Genomic DNA, 15362 nt, shown 5'->3' on the forward strand with positions numbered 1-15362 from the left:
TGTTACATTGATACATATCAGCAACATCACTGTGGATCACGTACCCTTCTTTATGGCCAGTCTTTCCTAATGCAGTGGCATCTTCTAATGAAATGCAAAAATGGTTCAGGAATGGTTTGTGGATCATGACAAAGAGTTCAAGGTGCTGACTTGGCATCCAAATTCCACAGGTCTCAACCTGATCGCATATCTGTAGGATGTACTGGATAAACAAGTCTGATTTATAAAGGCTCACCTTGCAACTTAAAGGACTTGCTGCTAAAGTCTTGTTGCCAGATACCACAGCACACCGTTAGAGGTCTTGTGGAGTCAGTGCCTCAATATTTCAGGGCTGTTTTGGTGTTACAAGGGAGGTGGTTTTATTTTGATGGCTGATTGGTGTACATTTCTCCTGCAATATAACATCTCATGACTTGTTAACTTTACATACTGGACCTTGTTTAAAGTTGAACAGTAATAATTCTCTGTGAAAACTTACTCGAATTTTAGTTACATAAACTCATATATATTATATGGGCATATATAATACATCAGCATCGCTCATCAGTCACTCTCTTGCAGTTCACATCAAGCAGAGTTTCTATATGCATGTTACTTATCCAAGTTTGCTTACCTCATTTCACTGCCTCCCTTCTATGTGTCTTAAAAAATTAACAGGAAGAATCAAGGACAAACATATTGGTCTTGCTTATTGGAGCATCATTCTGAAGTGACTTCATTTATCAATGATTTAACAAACATTTCAGGGCCTCGGGATCAAGGTGGTATGGAAGAAGCAGATGGGTTATTGGAAAGCAGCCACACAAGGTTCTACTCAGCGTCAATACAATTTGTAAGCAAACAGGCTTGGTGAAAACAGCACATTAAACAAGACTGGGTAGCATGTTAGGAATGGATGGCTGAGATGCATTTGCAGCATTCAAGGTGATGCAGCTCTCATTAACATTAAAGCATTCAGGATGCAGCTCTCCATCCTTGGGTGCGTTATAGTAATATCTCATCCATTTCTACATACGTGTTCTAACTGCAACATGATGTAATCTTTCATGTTTGCCTGACTTTGAATGATTGACTGGTAACTGTTACACAGGGCTTTTGGACTCATTTAAATAATGAACTATTTGGTTTGTACTGTGTAAGAAAATGTGTACTTATAGGATAATTGTATTTTTAAAGAAATAGATTACAAATACGCACAGCATGACTTATTCAGACTTAAATGGACTTTACATAAAACTCTATATGGAACAGGTCTCAGAAATAAAGTGATCATTTTAGCCACTACTGTAATTGGTACTCAGCCAACTCTTAGTTCTGGTTGTGCATACATACTGCATCTGATGCATCTTTAAATAAGTGGTGGATTAATCTCCAGGGATTAATAAATAAAATCCATTAAGATCCTTTATTTAATCCTGGCCCAAGACAATGAAGTTCTCAAACTATTTAGAAAATCCTAGTTAAAAATATCAACTTATTTAATTACTGAATTGCTAATTTTATCCATTCCATGACTAGAATGCTGAATAAAACAGTCCTTTAAGACAGAAACTTGGATATACACTATTTGGATTAAATGTACATACTTTCAAAATAACTCAATTACATCCATTCAATTAAAATTCATGGACCAAAAAGTGGTCATTTAAAAGAATTTGACATTCAAGAGTGGTGTACAATCACACTGAAAATTAGAGTTAAATTAAATTTAAACACGTGTACATTTTTCATAAAGAATTTAATCTTTAGCCATTGTTGTTGTAAATATTTTGTTTTATTTGAAACCAGGGTTTGGGGAACCAGTCCTGGGTGGACTTAGCTGCTGCTCTGCTTGGCAGCCAGTCTCTTGTCTCTCTCCTCAGCAATGGTCAGACGGATACCCTTTCCACGAGGAATGGACACCCATGGCTTGTTACCCTGGATAAGTGAACACCACACGAGATATATTTAAGAAATTACTTTCATAATTACGAGTTCACCCTTTACAGGGCTGTAGATATTAATAACATTGGGCTGTTTTAAGTCCATACTACAAAAGTATATATAAAAAAATTCATTGTGCAAATTCTTCATGTCTTAAGTGGCCTTCACACTGCAAACGACAAACGACCGCCTATAAACCGGAAGTCATTCATTTCCTATGGAGAGTAGCAAAGTCGCTGCGTGAGGTGCCGACCATCTGCGGATCCGTTTTGAGCGTTGGATCCGTTAAATTTGAACTTGTGCGACTACACCGCATCCGATATGCCGACCGGATGTGATGTATTCCAATGTTGTCCAATCAGGTTCGTGTGCGTGAGGTGATAAGAATTATTGAAAAGTATTAATATTAACTTTAGTAATTTTTAAACTTTATCAAAAACAATGTTTTAAATACGTTGTTATTGATAAAAAAAAAGTAATACATTAATATTTATATTGTATTATTTTTAATGTTGTGTCCATGTTTCCTCAAATTATTCGCGGTCTTTCTGGATTTATTGTTGCATTGATTGCATTTACTCCTTCATTAATTCATTCATTCACCACGATAAATGGAGGGAGAATACAGGCTCTTGCTTTTGCTCTCCTTTACTGGAGACGCAAAAGAAAACATTGCAAATCAGTGAGTATCACCGTTTAGTGCAAGAGTTGTGCCTTAATGGAGAAGATCTGTGGTTATTTTCGGATGTCACGATCATATAGTAATGGATTTTCCGAGACCGCGAGAATTAGCTTCTCTCCCATGTTGACGTCTACACTATCATATTGCATATTCCACACAACTGTCACTAGGGGGCGAAATCCGACAGTCGTGTCCGTTTGTTGTGTGCGGTGTGAAGGCCGCTTTAAAAGCTGCTCAGAACAGGATTAGACATAAAATGCATGAGCACATGTGTTTACATTTTGATACCAAATATCAGCTCTTTTGCCAGTTTAAAATCTGATTAAAATGCATGAAGCAAAAGACAAGACTAATGGGAAATACTTCAGCCAACAATAAGAATTTACAAGAAAGATTGTTTTACTCTCCATCTAAAATTCTTACTAAGTCAACTTTATTCAATTGCAAAAATAAGCAATGAAATAAATCTAACTGGGACTGCATTAAGCAGCTGTCGGCAGAAAGCGTGTGCATTTCTTTCTCACCTTGCCAATGACAAAGATGTTGGAGAGCCTGGTGGCAAAGCTGTTGCCTGTGCTGTCCTTCACGTGCACCACATCAAAGGAGCCAGGATGCCTCTCTCGGTTGGTGATGACACCAATACGACCCAAGTTAGCACCACCAGTCACCATGCACAGGTTACCTACACACGGGTAGGGAAAGCAGACACGTCACTCAAGTGGAACATCAACGCATCTGTCTTTTACAGGCAGAACTCATGCCAAATTATTCCAACATGGACTACAACGTAACCAGTTTGCACAATTTTCCATTGACTCCCCATATCAGTGTTGGCTGACTTCAGTGAGTTTATATATTTTAGTCATCAAAATAAATAAATACTGACCAGTGTCAAACTTGATGAAATCTGTGATTTTGCTAGTCTCCAGGTCAATGCGGACCGTGTCATTGGCCTTGATCATGGGATCAGGGTAGCGGATGGTGCGGGCATCATGGGTCACCAGGTGAGGGATTCCCTTAGTGCCAACAAGGAGTTTCTTCACCTTGCACAGCTTGTACTACAGATAAACAGGGTGAGGAGAAAAATTAACACAAAATCAGAAACAAAGCTTCGAATGAAGCAGTATAGTAGGCTAACTACCTGCAAAAAGTTAAACTGGCAACATGCAGGAGCAAATAAATAGGTCACATCTCAGTTTCTAATTCTACAGCACTTACAGCAAAAATCTTTCAAGGAAAAGGCTAATCTTTAAAATAACCCCCCCTTTACTGCAATTAAACACATTCCACAATATAATTTTTGCCACAATGACAAATGGGGCTCACCTTGGCCTCCTCGTTGGTGATGCGGTGGACAGTGAAACGGCCTTTCACATCATAAATCAAGCGGAAGTTTTCTCCAGTCTTCTCAATGCTGATCACATCTGCAACACAAAAAACAAAACTGTAACCCTGTCCATAAGCTGTTCATACATTTACAGCATTTAGCAGACGCCCTTATCCAGAGCGACTTACATTTTATCTCATTTTTATACAACTGAGCAATTGAGGGTTAAGGGCCTTGCTCAGGGGCCCAGCAGTGGCAGCTTGGTGGACCTAGGAATTGAACTCACAACCTTCCGGGAGGTAGCCCAACACCTTAACCGCTAGGCTGCCACATCCAACCAATGTTCATACAACCTGCTCCAAGTCCCCCACAAACATCCCAGCCCTTTTAGTGCAACTTTCTGGTGGTTATTTCACACTCACCAGGTTTTGACAATGAATCAGGTCAGACTTAACACCCTCTTGGCAATCCTATCTGAACTCCCACTGGGTGAATGACGATGGCTCCATAAAAACAATAACATTTGTCAGTCTTGGAGGAAGGACATCTAACTGCTCATCCATCTGTTAAACTGTGCCATCAAAGTCACCCATTACACAACTGAACACTAATAACATGGCAAACTCTGCAGTAAACTGCTAAACAAAAATATGTCACAGTAAAGAGACGTCTGCTGCATCATTAAGTTACTGTGCACATCATAACTAATTACCAAACACTAAAGAAACTAATGGATGCAAAAGTACTTAAAAACCCCATACCCTCAACTAAAATTAAATGTTTGCCTAGTAGATCAATAACATGCTTTCTTAAGTGCTTTCTTGGTACTCATTTTTAAACACTAACAATGGTACCAAAGAGAACACACCCAGCATTAGTGTTCATCCATAATCCTGACTACATATGAAGTGTTGAATCAGTGAATGGAAAAAGATAAGCGTGCTTGGCAAATTACCATTTAACACCAATATCTGGACAGGACAAGCTTTCTGGACAATGCATGTTAAGTAACATTGCACTAGCACAAGAAAAGTGAATTCGTCGCAATTAGTGTAAAAAATGCAAGTGCCCACACCTCATTTTAATAGAAACAAACTGATCTGATGTTTATTTTAAGAACTAGAAACATAACTCACCAAATCCAAGTGTATAAATGCACTAGTTATAAATATTTTACTTTGTTTCATTGTTGTTTCTTTAACCAGAAGATGATTGCCCTGCAATACTATACTTTCGAAATCCATGTTTAACCATTTATTTTCATTTTTGAACCGCAGTGTAGAGTTAATTGCAATTTTTCTTAATGGCACTGGTTTGGGATTTCACCAACAGAATTTTGTTGCATCAAACCCAATGACAATAAATCTCAGAATCCAATAAGAAAGAACTAACGTTTAGAGATGTAACTGAAGAGAATGGGCAAAACAATTTCCCTCAGAAATCTCTCTTTTACCAACATGCCAATGCCAAAAAGCCAGACATTACTTGAGGAATATTAAGTCCACTCTAAATCAAATCTGAGATCTGGCATGTACATAAAAAAAAATAAAAAAAAATCACCTCAGGTTCAACTTTTACTTACATGATCGTACAAAGCCGTGAGGCTCTTATAAGGATTATAAACCAAAGTTGGGTCATCCACTGATGTCACAGTCCATGTGGTGCTCCTTGGCTATAATATAACCTATAAGGCATTTAAACGATACTTTGACTAACAGGACCAAACTGACTTACCCATAAATCCAGCAGGGTAGGTGATGTCGGTGCGGACCTTGCCATCGACCTTGATGAACCTCTGCATGCAGATCTTCTTAACCTCGTCTCCAGTCAGCGCGTACTTCAGCCTGTTCCTCAGGAAGATGATGAGGGGCAGACATTCTCTCAGCTTGTGGGGACCGGTGGAGGGCCGAGGAGCCTAGGAGTGACAAAATACAGCACCACATTAAAACCAGCAAGCATTTGCCCCACTCAAGCTGCCTTTTTCAACCATAAGCAGAACATTATCATGATCATATCCAGTGGAGTCACGTGGGGGTGAAAAAACTCACAAACACTCCAGTAAGTTTGTCAAGCATCCAGTGTTTGGGAGCTGCAACGCGCTTCAGGTGTTTCTTCGGTCCTCGGGCCTGAATAACAGAATAAATGTAATTTCCAGTGTTATTAAATCCTGTTTGCTCAATTCGCCAGCAGTGTGAACGGAGGCAACGGTTTTAGCATTCGAGCTAATTTATTAGCATCAAAGCAAAAGGCCTTTAGTGACAGAACAGAGCGATAAAAACTACATTACTGAGACTGTAGTCACATTTTAACCCCAAGGACAAAAACTACACGGACTTTTACAAGGACAAGCTGCTAAAACCCGAGTTAAGGCGCCGTGGTATTGATAAGAGACCGAACACTTTAAACATATTTATTACAAACAAACGATCAATCACAACAATATAAGGATTTATACACAGGCATCGAGTGAAAACACGATATTTTAATGGTTTAGGTGATTGATACTGTGTGGAATGGCGGATGATTCTGGATTAAATCGGAAGAGAAACGAAAAAAGAAATCTGCTCACCATGTTGGAGTCTGCGGAAAAGGGCCACCAACTTCCGGGGAAAGAAAGATATGCGGTAACTACGGCTACTGAAGAGGGACAGCACGAGCGCAATGTGAGGACTGGAAGCGCTTCTGCCCTCTAGTGGCTGGGTTCACATCAACGATCAAACTCAACACATTTTTAATAAAGGAGAAATGTTTAGCACTAAAATCTAGTAATAAAACTCACTCGTGGAGTGAAAACTAAACTGATCCAGTATACATCCGTGTTTTACAGCTGTAAACACACCAAACTGTTTACAAGCTCTTTGCACAAGCTGTCTCACGTTCACTCTGCACAAGCTGTCTCACGTTCACTCTGCACAAGCTGTCTCACGTTCACTCTGCACAAGCTGTCTCACGTTCACTCTGCACAAGCTGTCTCACGTTCACTTTGCACAAGCTGTCTCACGTTCACTCTGCACAAGCTGTCTCACGTTCACTCTGCACAAGCTGTCTCACGTTCACTCTGCACAAGCTGTCTCACGTTCACTCTGCACAAGCTGTCTCACGTTCACTCTGCACAAGCTGTCTCACGTTCACTCTGCACAAGCTGTCTCACGTTCACTCTGCACAAGCTGTCTCACGTTCACTCTGCACAAGCTGTCTCACGTTCACTCTGCACAAGCTGTCTCACATTCACAGTCAGTTGCTGCTATTATATTAAGTGTTCATTCCTATATTTTTCACATGTACTGTAGAATATACAGCACTCTGTACTCTGGTCGGCATTGCTTTTGTGTATTGTCTTGTAGTGTGTTGTATTGTTTGTTTGCACCAGGTTTCACAGATGCACTATGTGTCTAGGACTAACTTTCTTCAGATCTTTAGCTCTGTGTTGTCCTTTGTAGCTCTGTTTTTGTTCTCTGTGGTCCTGGAGAAACATTGTGTAATTTCAATATATACTGCATCAGCTATATATGGTTGAAATGACAATAAAAGCTTTTTGACTTGACTTGAAACTAGAAGACTTTTTAATTTAGACTTTTTAATCAGTCAACAATTTTAAAAAATCCTTATAATGATTCTACTATCGTGTGAATCATAAGGCTAAATGTGCTATATGCAAATATTCCTGTCTCATTTCTATTTCCACCACACACACACAGACACACAGACACACACACACACACACACACACACACACACTATTAAGGAGGAAAGGATATACTGGATATTTTAAATGAATTAACTGTATTTTTATAAATTCATAATATTGTTTAGTGTAATTACCAGTTCATCATTAGGAATAAAATATTCAGGCTCATTCTGTATTCAGAAACTTAAAAAGAACCTAGTTAATGAATGTACACAATTTACAGATGTTTTTGCTGCCCTTTAGCTTAATATGTCCCTCAATAACAACCTAACATCATCACAATATAATAATAATAATAATTATTATTATTTTGTAACTGTAGAGAACTATGGCATTACCCTTTCATAGAAGAGCACTTAAATTTATCCAAATCAGTTAGTCAATGGGACAGTCTTTATCTTTATCTCTAGAGTACAAACAGTGAAAATAAACACTGCCAAGAAACAATGACTATTGTATGAACTAGCGAATGACTCACAGGAGCAGTATGTAGGAAATATTGTGATGTTTTGCATAAGCTGCTTATGACTGTTAAAAACTTGACTATTTTTTCTGCTGTGAATTGTGTGTGTAAAAATAAGGAAGTGTTAAATATGTATATTAATGAATCTTATCTCAGACAAAGACAAAGTTAGTGGTTTAACATGTAACAGCTTTTATTTTTAGTCAGATATCACTTCTGCATGAAAGACAATCTCGTTCAGGAAATACCAGGCAGTGGGACAGACAGCTTTGTGTTTATGATAGAAGATAGTGGCTCAGTGACTTATCTGTTAACGATGGCCTTCATCTTTGTTCCCATTTCCTCATTTGTGTGTGACTTGTACTTCATGTGTGTTCATGCATAATATTTAACAGTGTGTGAACTAGTGCATGTGAATCAGTGCCTGGTTTCCACAGTACACGACTCATGCTAAAAACATTTTTTACGAAGAATGGAAAGATTCATTAAAAGGTCCACTAGATGGCACTGTATCGCTTAACGCGAAATGTTAAAATTTCAGCTCAGTGTGGAATGAATGCAAATGTCCTATATGATAGTGTCCTTGTTCGTGGTGGGTATGAAACATATCTTTTTAAAATAGACAGATATATAAACACAACTTTCAGAAGTTTCTCAATACAGTGCAGAAATTGTTTTCTATAATTTGGACTATACAATTTTCATGGTATATAACACTGGTACATCATACTGACAGTATCAACAGGTAGCGATTCATTGATTATTTGTCTCTAATTAATGTATTTCTTTGTGTTCTGCTGGGTCCCTCATTCCAGGTCTCGATCATCGGCAGAACAAAAAAAAAAAAAAAAAAATTAGAGTAAAAGTTTTTAGGTCTGTACTTTTTATTTATGTATATTTTGAAAAACAAAATGGAATACACTTTAAATAGAACAGTGATCACATCTTTTGTAGAAAAATTACACAAGATGGAAGGAAAGTGCTAACAAAAAAAAACAAATCACCACTTATGATTCACTTCAGATTATTCAATTATTTTATAAACACAGGTCTGCATTAGTCAACGCTAAACATCATGACAGTAGAGTCTTTTAGATCATTTTTCTATTCTTATACAAAAACAAAAAAGACACTTGATTAAACACATACAAATATAGTGCTCTTATAGGGTTCATAATCTAAACTATTTTAGTTTGCTTGAAATAATCTGTAGAGTTTCTAGTTCTGCTCACAATCCTTCTAGAACTAAAGTGAGACTACGAGTGGAGTAAATGGACACGTCCATCATTAATATATTTACCCATGGAAAACTGTCGCATAGATCAGGTTACCCCAATGGAAAGGAGTCTTGTGATGACATGCATTTTGGAAAAGAGTAGCCCATGCTGGTTTCAGGATCACCTTCCATTACAGAAGAGAAACACCACCCGGCTGCTCGTATGGACAGAACCCACAGATGGCAGGTGCCAATGGATGAAGCCAATTCATTAGACCACATAAATATCTAATCTTTCACAAGAAATGTATTGTGGATTCACACATTTTGTTGTAGTTTAGACTTCAGTTGGTGAAGATGACCACTCAAGTTAAAAAAAAAAAAAAATTGGCCTACTTCTGTAGTAGACTTGGATTGGGGAAAAAAAAAAACATTTAGTTGTGTTGCAGGTCTAGTCCATGTGTGAAGCTTATGACATTACTCCATGTCTGGAAACTTGTGAGAAATTCTTGCACCACTTTGAAACCAGAGCTTGAAAAGGTGGAAAGGATTATAACAAGCAAGATCGCAATGTGAATAGCAAGAGTAACCAAGTTTTAGTTTCAAGAGAGCCTCTGCTGGAGTGGTCCAAGTAGTCTTTTGATTGTGAGAGATCCCTATATCTCTGCAGCTTGGATTTGTCTTTACACATGAAATGAGCCTTCAAAAACAGTCTCACATTTTCATGAGCCATCCAACAGTGTCTCAGGTGCAAAAAAGGAAGCAGCCAAAAAAGTGATTGGCGAATTTCTTTTAGGGGTCAGCACCCAGCAGGGACATCTGATATGAAGTCAAACTCATTCTGGCCCAGCCACAGCTCTGGAAGTTCATTAGCCCTGTCCAAACCAAGCTCCACTACCAGAGACATCAGGACATCCTCATCCACTGGATCAGAATCTATGATCCCAGGCCCTTGAGCCATCCCAGGGCCAGAGATTTGTGTCGGACTCATTGAAGCATTGCCAAATCCTCTGTTAGGTCCAGAAGAAACCGTAGAAGAGGCAGCCAGGCTCTGATAGTGACTGTTGAGTTTCTGCAGCTGCATGGAGGCTATGAGGTGCTGGCTGGACTGCAGGCAGAAGGGCTGGGACTTGGTAATGCCAGGAGAAGAAGAGTGGAGATTGGGAGGTGGGTACTGTGGACCAGTTTTGCCAGAGTTTGTGTAGTGCAGGAGGGTCAGAGAGTCACGGTCCTTCATGCTTGAGCTAGAAATCAGCAGTAAGCTCATTACCTGGTGACACAAGGAAAGTTGTGTAAATAGTGAGGCAGGCAGAGTAATTATGATGTTTTCCCAACAAAGAGTAATCCTACAACACAACTTTCACCATATTTGGGTTAATGCTAACATTTAAAATCAATCACTAAACCAATTCTATGAGCAAAAAATATGCCTCTTTACCTCCAAAACGCATTTGCAATCCAACAAAAACACTTAGTTTGTCAGTTGAGTCAATTTATTATAAATCATGCAGCATCAACTAAATTACAAAGCACTCAGTAAACCCTGGTAATTACTGAGCTGCACCTGTACATTCTTAATGGGCAGCAAATTATAAGCCCCAATCTTTGAGCAACATGAATGAGTATTAAGTAGAAACAACATTAGATTTTTTTTTTATTTTTTTTTTGCTAATGGCACACAATACAGCAATAATTTTTAAACAAGCTACTTATTAATGTACAATTTGCACCATATACTGTGTTCATAGCCATGAGGCAGTCATGAAGCTGGTTAGGCAAACTCTTACTGAAGTTTATAAATCAGTTCCCTAATAATTTAATAGCATTATAGAACAGAATATGCTTGGGGACTATTTAGGAGCCTATGAATGTAGTAGTGAAGTCATGTGACCCCGTTTCACTCCCAGTGTGAGAGTCATAAGGCTGACTTTGAGGCACTTAATCATTCACACTGCCCCATTTCCCTGAATTCCTCTTTAGGCTCATGTTTAGCGAAAGACATAATTGCAAAATGCTGGCATGCAGCTGTAACAGGCCTCTAGCAAGGAGCAAAATACACAAGCTCATCTCATCAGCCCTCCCTGACGCCGACAGCTGTGGGGCATTCAGCTCAGGAACTTCATGATAAGACATTGTGTGCATTATTCATTGCCTGGAAGCAGTTACATACATGGTTAAGCCTACATCTTGATTAGCATTGACCAAATGGATGTGTTAGTCCAAAGGGAGAATTGTTTAATCACTTGTCTGTCATAAACTGTTGCCTTCATTATAAAGCATTAAGTATTTCAGACTTTTTATAGAAGATTATTTAATTCAGCACACCTGTGTGATGAGGTCAATGACAAAAAATGTGCAATAAACTCCAAATAGTATTTCTAACAGTCCCGGGATCTTTTCCCAAAGGAAACAATTCATAGTGCCAGAAATGTCACAGGCAAGACTTTTTTTTCTTAAGAACTACTCTACCACAAGCCAAGCTCCTGCCTATCTGTCTGTCTGTCTCTCTCTCTCTCTAGCCAGTAAGATGGTTGGGATTAACCAGTCATTAGTGGTATCTGTTACAAAACTAATTATGTTACAAGTTAGTTGAAGTTTGTTTCATTCACCCAACTGACATGGACACAACATTTTGACCAGTGGATTATACATATTAAAAACACAGTAAAAAAAAAAAAAAAACAAAGGGAGTGATTCATTAACTTCAAGCAGAAACACTATAAAAAGTACGTTTCTAATAAAACATTACAAAATGTAAAACATTCTCTCATCACCATACACCAACTTTTGGGGGGATCCCTTAATTTAACTACTTTGATTAAAGAAAACAAATGACAATATGCAAAAGATACACAAAAGGTCATAGATAAACTACAGAACAACATCACAGCTTATTTGTATTTGTGATAATTTACCTTAGAGAAAGTCAGCAGGGTCTTGTGTGCGCTTGGGGATCAGTATCACGCCGGTTTCAAGGCAAATCACAAAATATCTGTAGGATGAATAAACGTGCGTTGACACGTTTCCGTGAAAGATGCAAAGCGCGTTATACACGCCGATGAAGAGTTGTCTCTCTTCCCTCAGCAGGATCTGAGAGTCCAGCTCCTCAATCAAAGGCACTAAGCCTAAATATACACACACACACACACACACACACACACACGGAGCGCGTTCACTGGAGTCAGCTCATTAATGCGGAGCGGATCCCTGGGACTGGACTGAAAAACATTGCACTTTAATTAGTTTCAGTCCTTTAATTTAAACCTGTGAGTCACATGGATGGTATGGAAAAAAAAAGCCCTCCTGTTGAATTCATTGCCTAAATAAACCTAATGTGATTTCCCTACAATATATTCAAGGTAAACCAGGGAATCAGTGATGTAATATAGTTAAAACTCTGCAGCCTTCTGAACTATAAATGCACATATTAATAGAGAACATTTTAAACCAGGCAGTGTGTCCATGTGCTCAGCACATATGTATGTGTTTTATTATGGTTTATATAGGAAATATCATCTATATATTTAAATCTTTGGTCTAGAATATTAAACAGTATGATGCTAAAATTGTTATCCAAGCCAATACAGATGTAAAAGGGTACTAGACTAGTGGTTTTACTTCAGGTTTAAAGTCCAGTCCAATGTTCTGTCCGTGTTTTCTCCTAAGCTGTTGTGAAAGAGAGCTAAGTGGACAGATGCTGGCTATTCACACACACACACACACACACACACACAGACTTCAGCAACGGCTCCAATAATAACCCAGTCAGTAACTATCAATTCGGACGACAAAACAAAACAAAGCTTCAAAACAATTCACACTGATTATATCCTCAAAATCACTGTCAGCAGCAAAAAACACTTCATAATGGTGGATTTCTTTTTCTCTCGTTTTAAACTATGTCTATATAAGTGTAAAAACCCCATACTCCACAGACACTAGTGTGTCCAGTTTATAATATACATATTATAGAGTTGCAACAAAAGAGGACAAACACAATGAGGCATCTAATTATATTTTATTTGCAGAATAGATCCTGTATATAGGATTTCTGGATAAGCCTATGACAGACAGATCCATAGTTTTTACTAGAACAGCTATAATGCTTACTAAAACTGCCAGACACAGGAACAGTTTCTTTCCCCAGGCAATCAACAACTCACCATAATTATATTCACTATAAGTGCTGCATTATCATTACTGTCAGTCAACAAATCATCTGTATATTACACACTTCTGCTGCTGTATATTGCACAAAAGCATAATATTGCACAATATTGTTATTTGCACTCCCACACTTTATGTACATAACTGATCGTTCATATTCTATATTCATATTTTATATATTTTATTCATTCTATATCCACATTTTATACTCATTCTGTCTACATTGTATCTCATCATCTGCATTGTTTTCTTGTATAGTATAGTGTTATTTATGTCTGTACCGTTGAGGGTCACAAACTGCTGGAACCAAATTCCTTGTGTGTGTCAACACACTTGGCCAATAAATCTGATTCTGATTCTGATAATGCTTTTGGTCATGCTACTGTAAAGATATGAAAACCTCAGGAACTGATTAGAGGTAAAGGATTATTTTACCCTGTAGACATGCTGCTTCAACACAGCCTGATATTCAGAGCAAATATTTATATTATAGGTAATCTGATTAGGACTTGGAGCTTTAATAGGTTACAGAATAAGTAACATTCATTTCAAGCTGACAAGGGACAGAATACTTTAAATTAAAATTGTTGCTAAAGTTTATGTTAACTTGTTAAAACCTTATTTAATTGTCATCTTATCTTATCCTCTGTCCCAATTGCTGTACAAAATATATCTAGATCTTGTTTTTCATATATTAATTTAAAGAAATACCTAAACCACATAAAATCAGTTCTAATAGAAATGCCTGATAGTCCCATAATGCACTGCTTTAAGGCATAATGACTGTTTTGACGGCTGTTGCAAACCGCACATGCATTTAATTTTTCCTCAGTAACTGTTAACTTGTCTCAATCCCAATAAAGACTCTCATTACAAATATTGATGTTTGGGATTCATCCTACATCTGGCACTTTGAACCCTTTAGTCTACACAGTTCACATGTAGATGAGGAGCAGAATGATGGTTCCTTTAGGCAACTCCTCTGGGGAAACGGGATGCAAATAAGAGAGACAGTTTACCGTTTGCTTGTAAACGCCCAAGACATGGATCACAGAACTCTGGGCACAAAATCAAAACAGATTCCCAAAAAATGTGTTTGCTTTAACCCTTAAAGCTAACTTTAGAGAAAAGAAAACATTGAAATATATATTTATTAGGCGTAACTGATCTTGTGTGAAAAAAATGTCTATATGTGTGGCAGTAAGAGGCTGTTGCCGTGTAATAGGGCCAGATGAGCACTTTGCATAAACCCGTTGGGAAGTCAAAGGAGGAGCATGAGCAGGTGCGCACAAACGTATGTGTGTGTGTGTGTGTGTGTGTGAGAGAGAGAGAGAGAGAGAGAGAGATAGAGAGAGAGAGAGAGAAAGAGGCGTGATGATGCAAACCTGCAGAATAAATTGTCATTTAGGCAGTGGCTTTAACCCTGTGTGGAAGTATTAAAATACCCATATGTAAAAGTATTAAATTTTAATATTCACCCATTAACTGTCTGTATTTCATTTTTACAATAAAAAAAATTTAATCTACTGACTTCTTCTCACTGACAGGTTTCATTATATTACTTCTGCTTTCTCTATTTTCTCACAAATGTCCCTAAATGTGCCTTTTCTGTAATATCTACTTATTTAACTAATGTCAGGTCATGAGGTTTATTCTAGTGAATAATTCAAGAAATATGGGCAGATGTTTAAAATGAGGATAGCATGATGGTGCAGCAGGTAGCATTGCCATTTCAAAGTGAACTGGGTCCATGTTTTGAGCCTGAGCTCAGATTACTGTTGAGTGTGGAGTTTCACATGTTGTCCTCGTGTCCATGTGGGTTTCTTCCTTCAACTGTGCAAAAACATGCTGTTAGGTGGACTGGCTATTATTAATTGACCTTATGTGCGACTTTCA

The 15362-nt window shown here is 38.1% G+C and overlaps 2 protein-coding genes across 2 annotated transcripts; both read right to left on the bottom strand.

Moving 5' to 3' along the window:
• Nucleotides 1-1752: 1752 nt before the first annotated feature.
• On the bottom strand, nucleotides 1753-6619 carry rps4x (ribosomal protein S4 X-linked). Its single transcript, XM_060874705.1, has 7 exons — nucleotides 6502-6619; nucleotides 5981-6058; nucleotides 5667-5847; nucleotides 3932-4029; nucleotides 3492-3663; nucleotides 3130-3287; nucleotides 1753-1917 (listed from the first exon to the last, which is right to left on the bottom strand). The coding sequence occupies exons 1-7, from the start codon at nucleotides 6502-6504 to the stop codon at nucleotides 1816-1818; spliced, it is 792 nt and encodes a 263-aa protein (XP_060730688.1). The 5' UTR covers nucleotides 6505-6619; the 3' UTR covers nucleotides 1753-1815.
• A 2330-nt stretch (nucleotides 6620-8949) lies between these two features.
• On the bottom strand, nucleotides 8950-12567 carry cited1 (Cbp/p300-interacting transactivator, with Glu/Asp-rich carboxy-terminal domain, 1). Its single transcript, XM_060874706.1, has 2 exons — nucleotides 12215-12567; nucleotides 8950-10569 (listed from the first exon to the last, which is right to left on the bottom strand). Exon 2 carries the CDS (start codon nucleotides 10564-10566, stop codon nucleotides 10099-10101), a length of 468 nt encoding a protein of 155 aa, XP_060730689.1. The 5' UTR covers nucleotides 10567-10569; nucleotides 12215-12567; the 3' UTR covers nucleotides 8950-10098.
• Between the last annotated feature and the right edge of the window lie 2795 nt (nucleotides 12568-15362).

The sequence above is a fragment of the Tachysurus vachellii genome, chromosome 7, assembly GCF_030014155.1.
Source record: "Tachysurus vachellii isolate PV-2020 chromosome 7, HZAU_Pvac_v1, whole genome shotgun sequence".
NCBI lineage: Eukaryota > Metazoa > Chordata > Actinopteri > Siluriformes > Bagridae > Tachysurus > Tachysurus vachellii.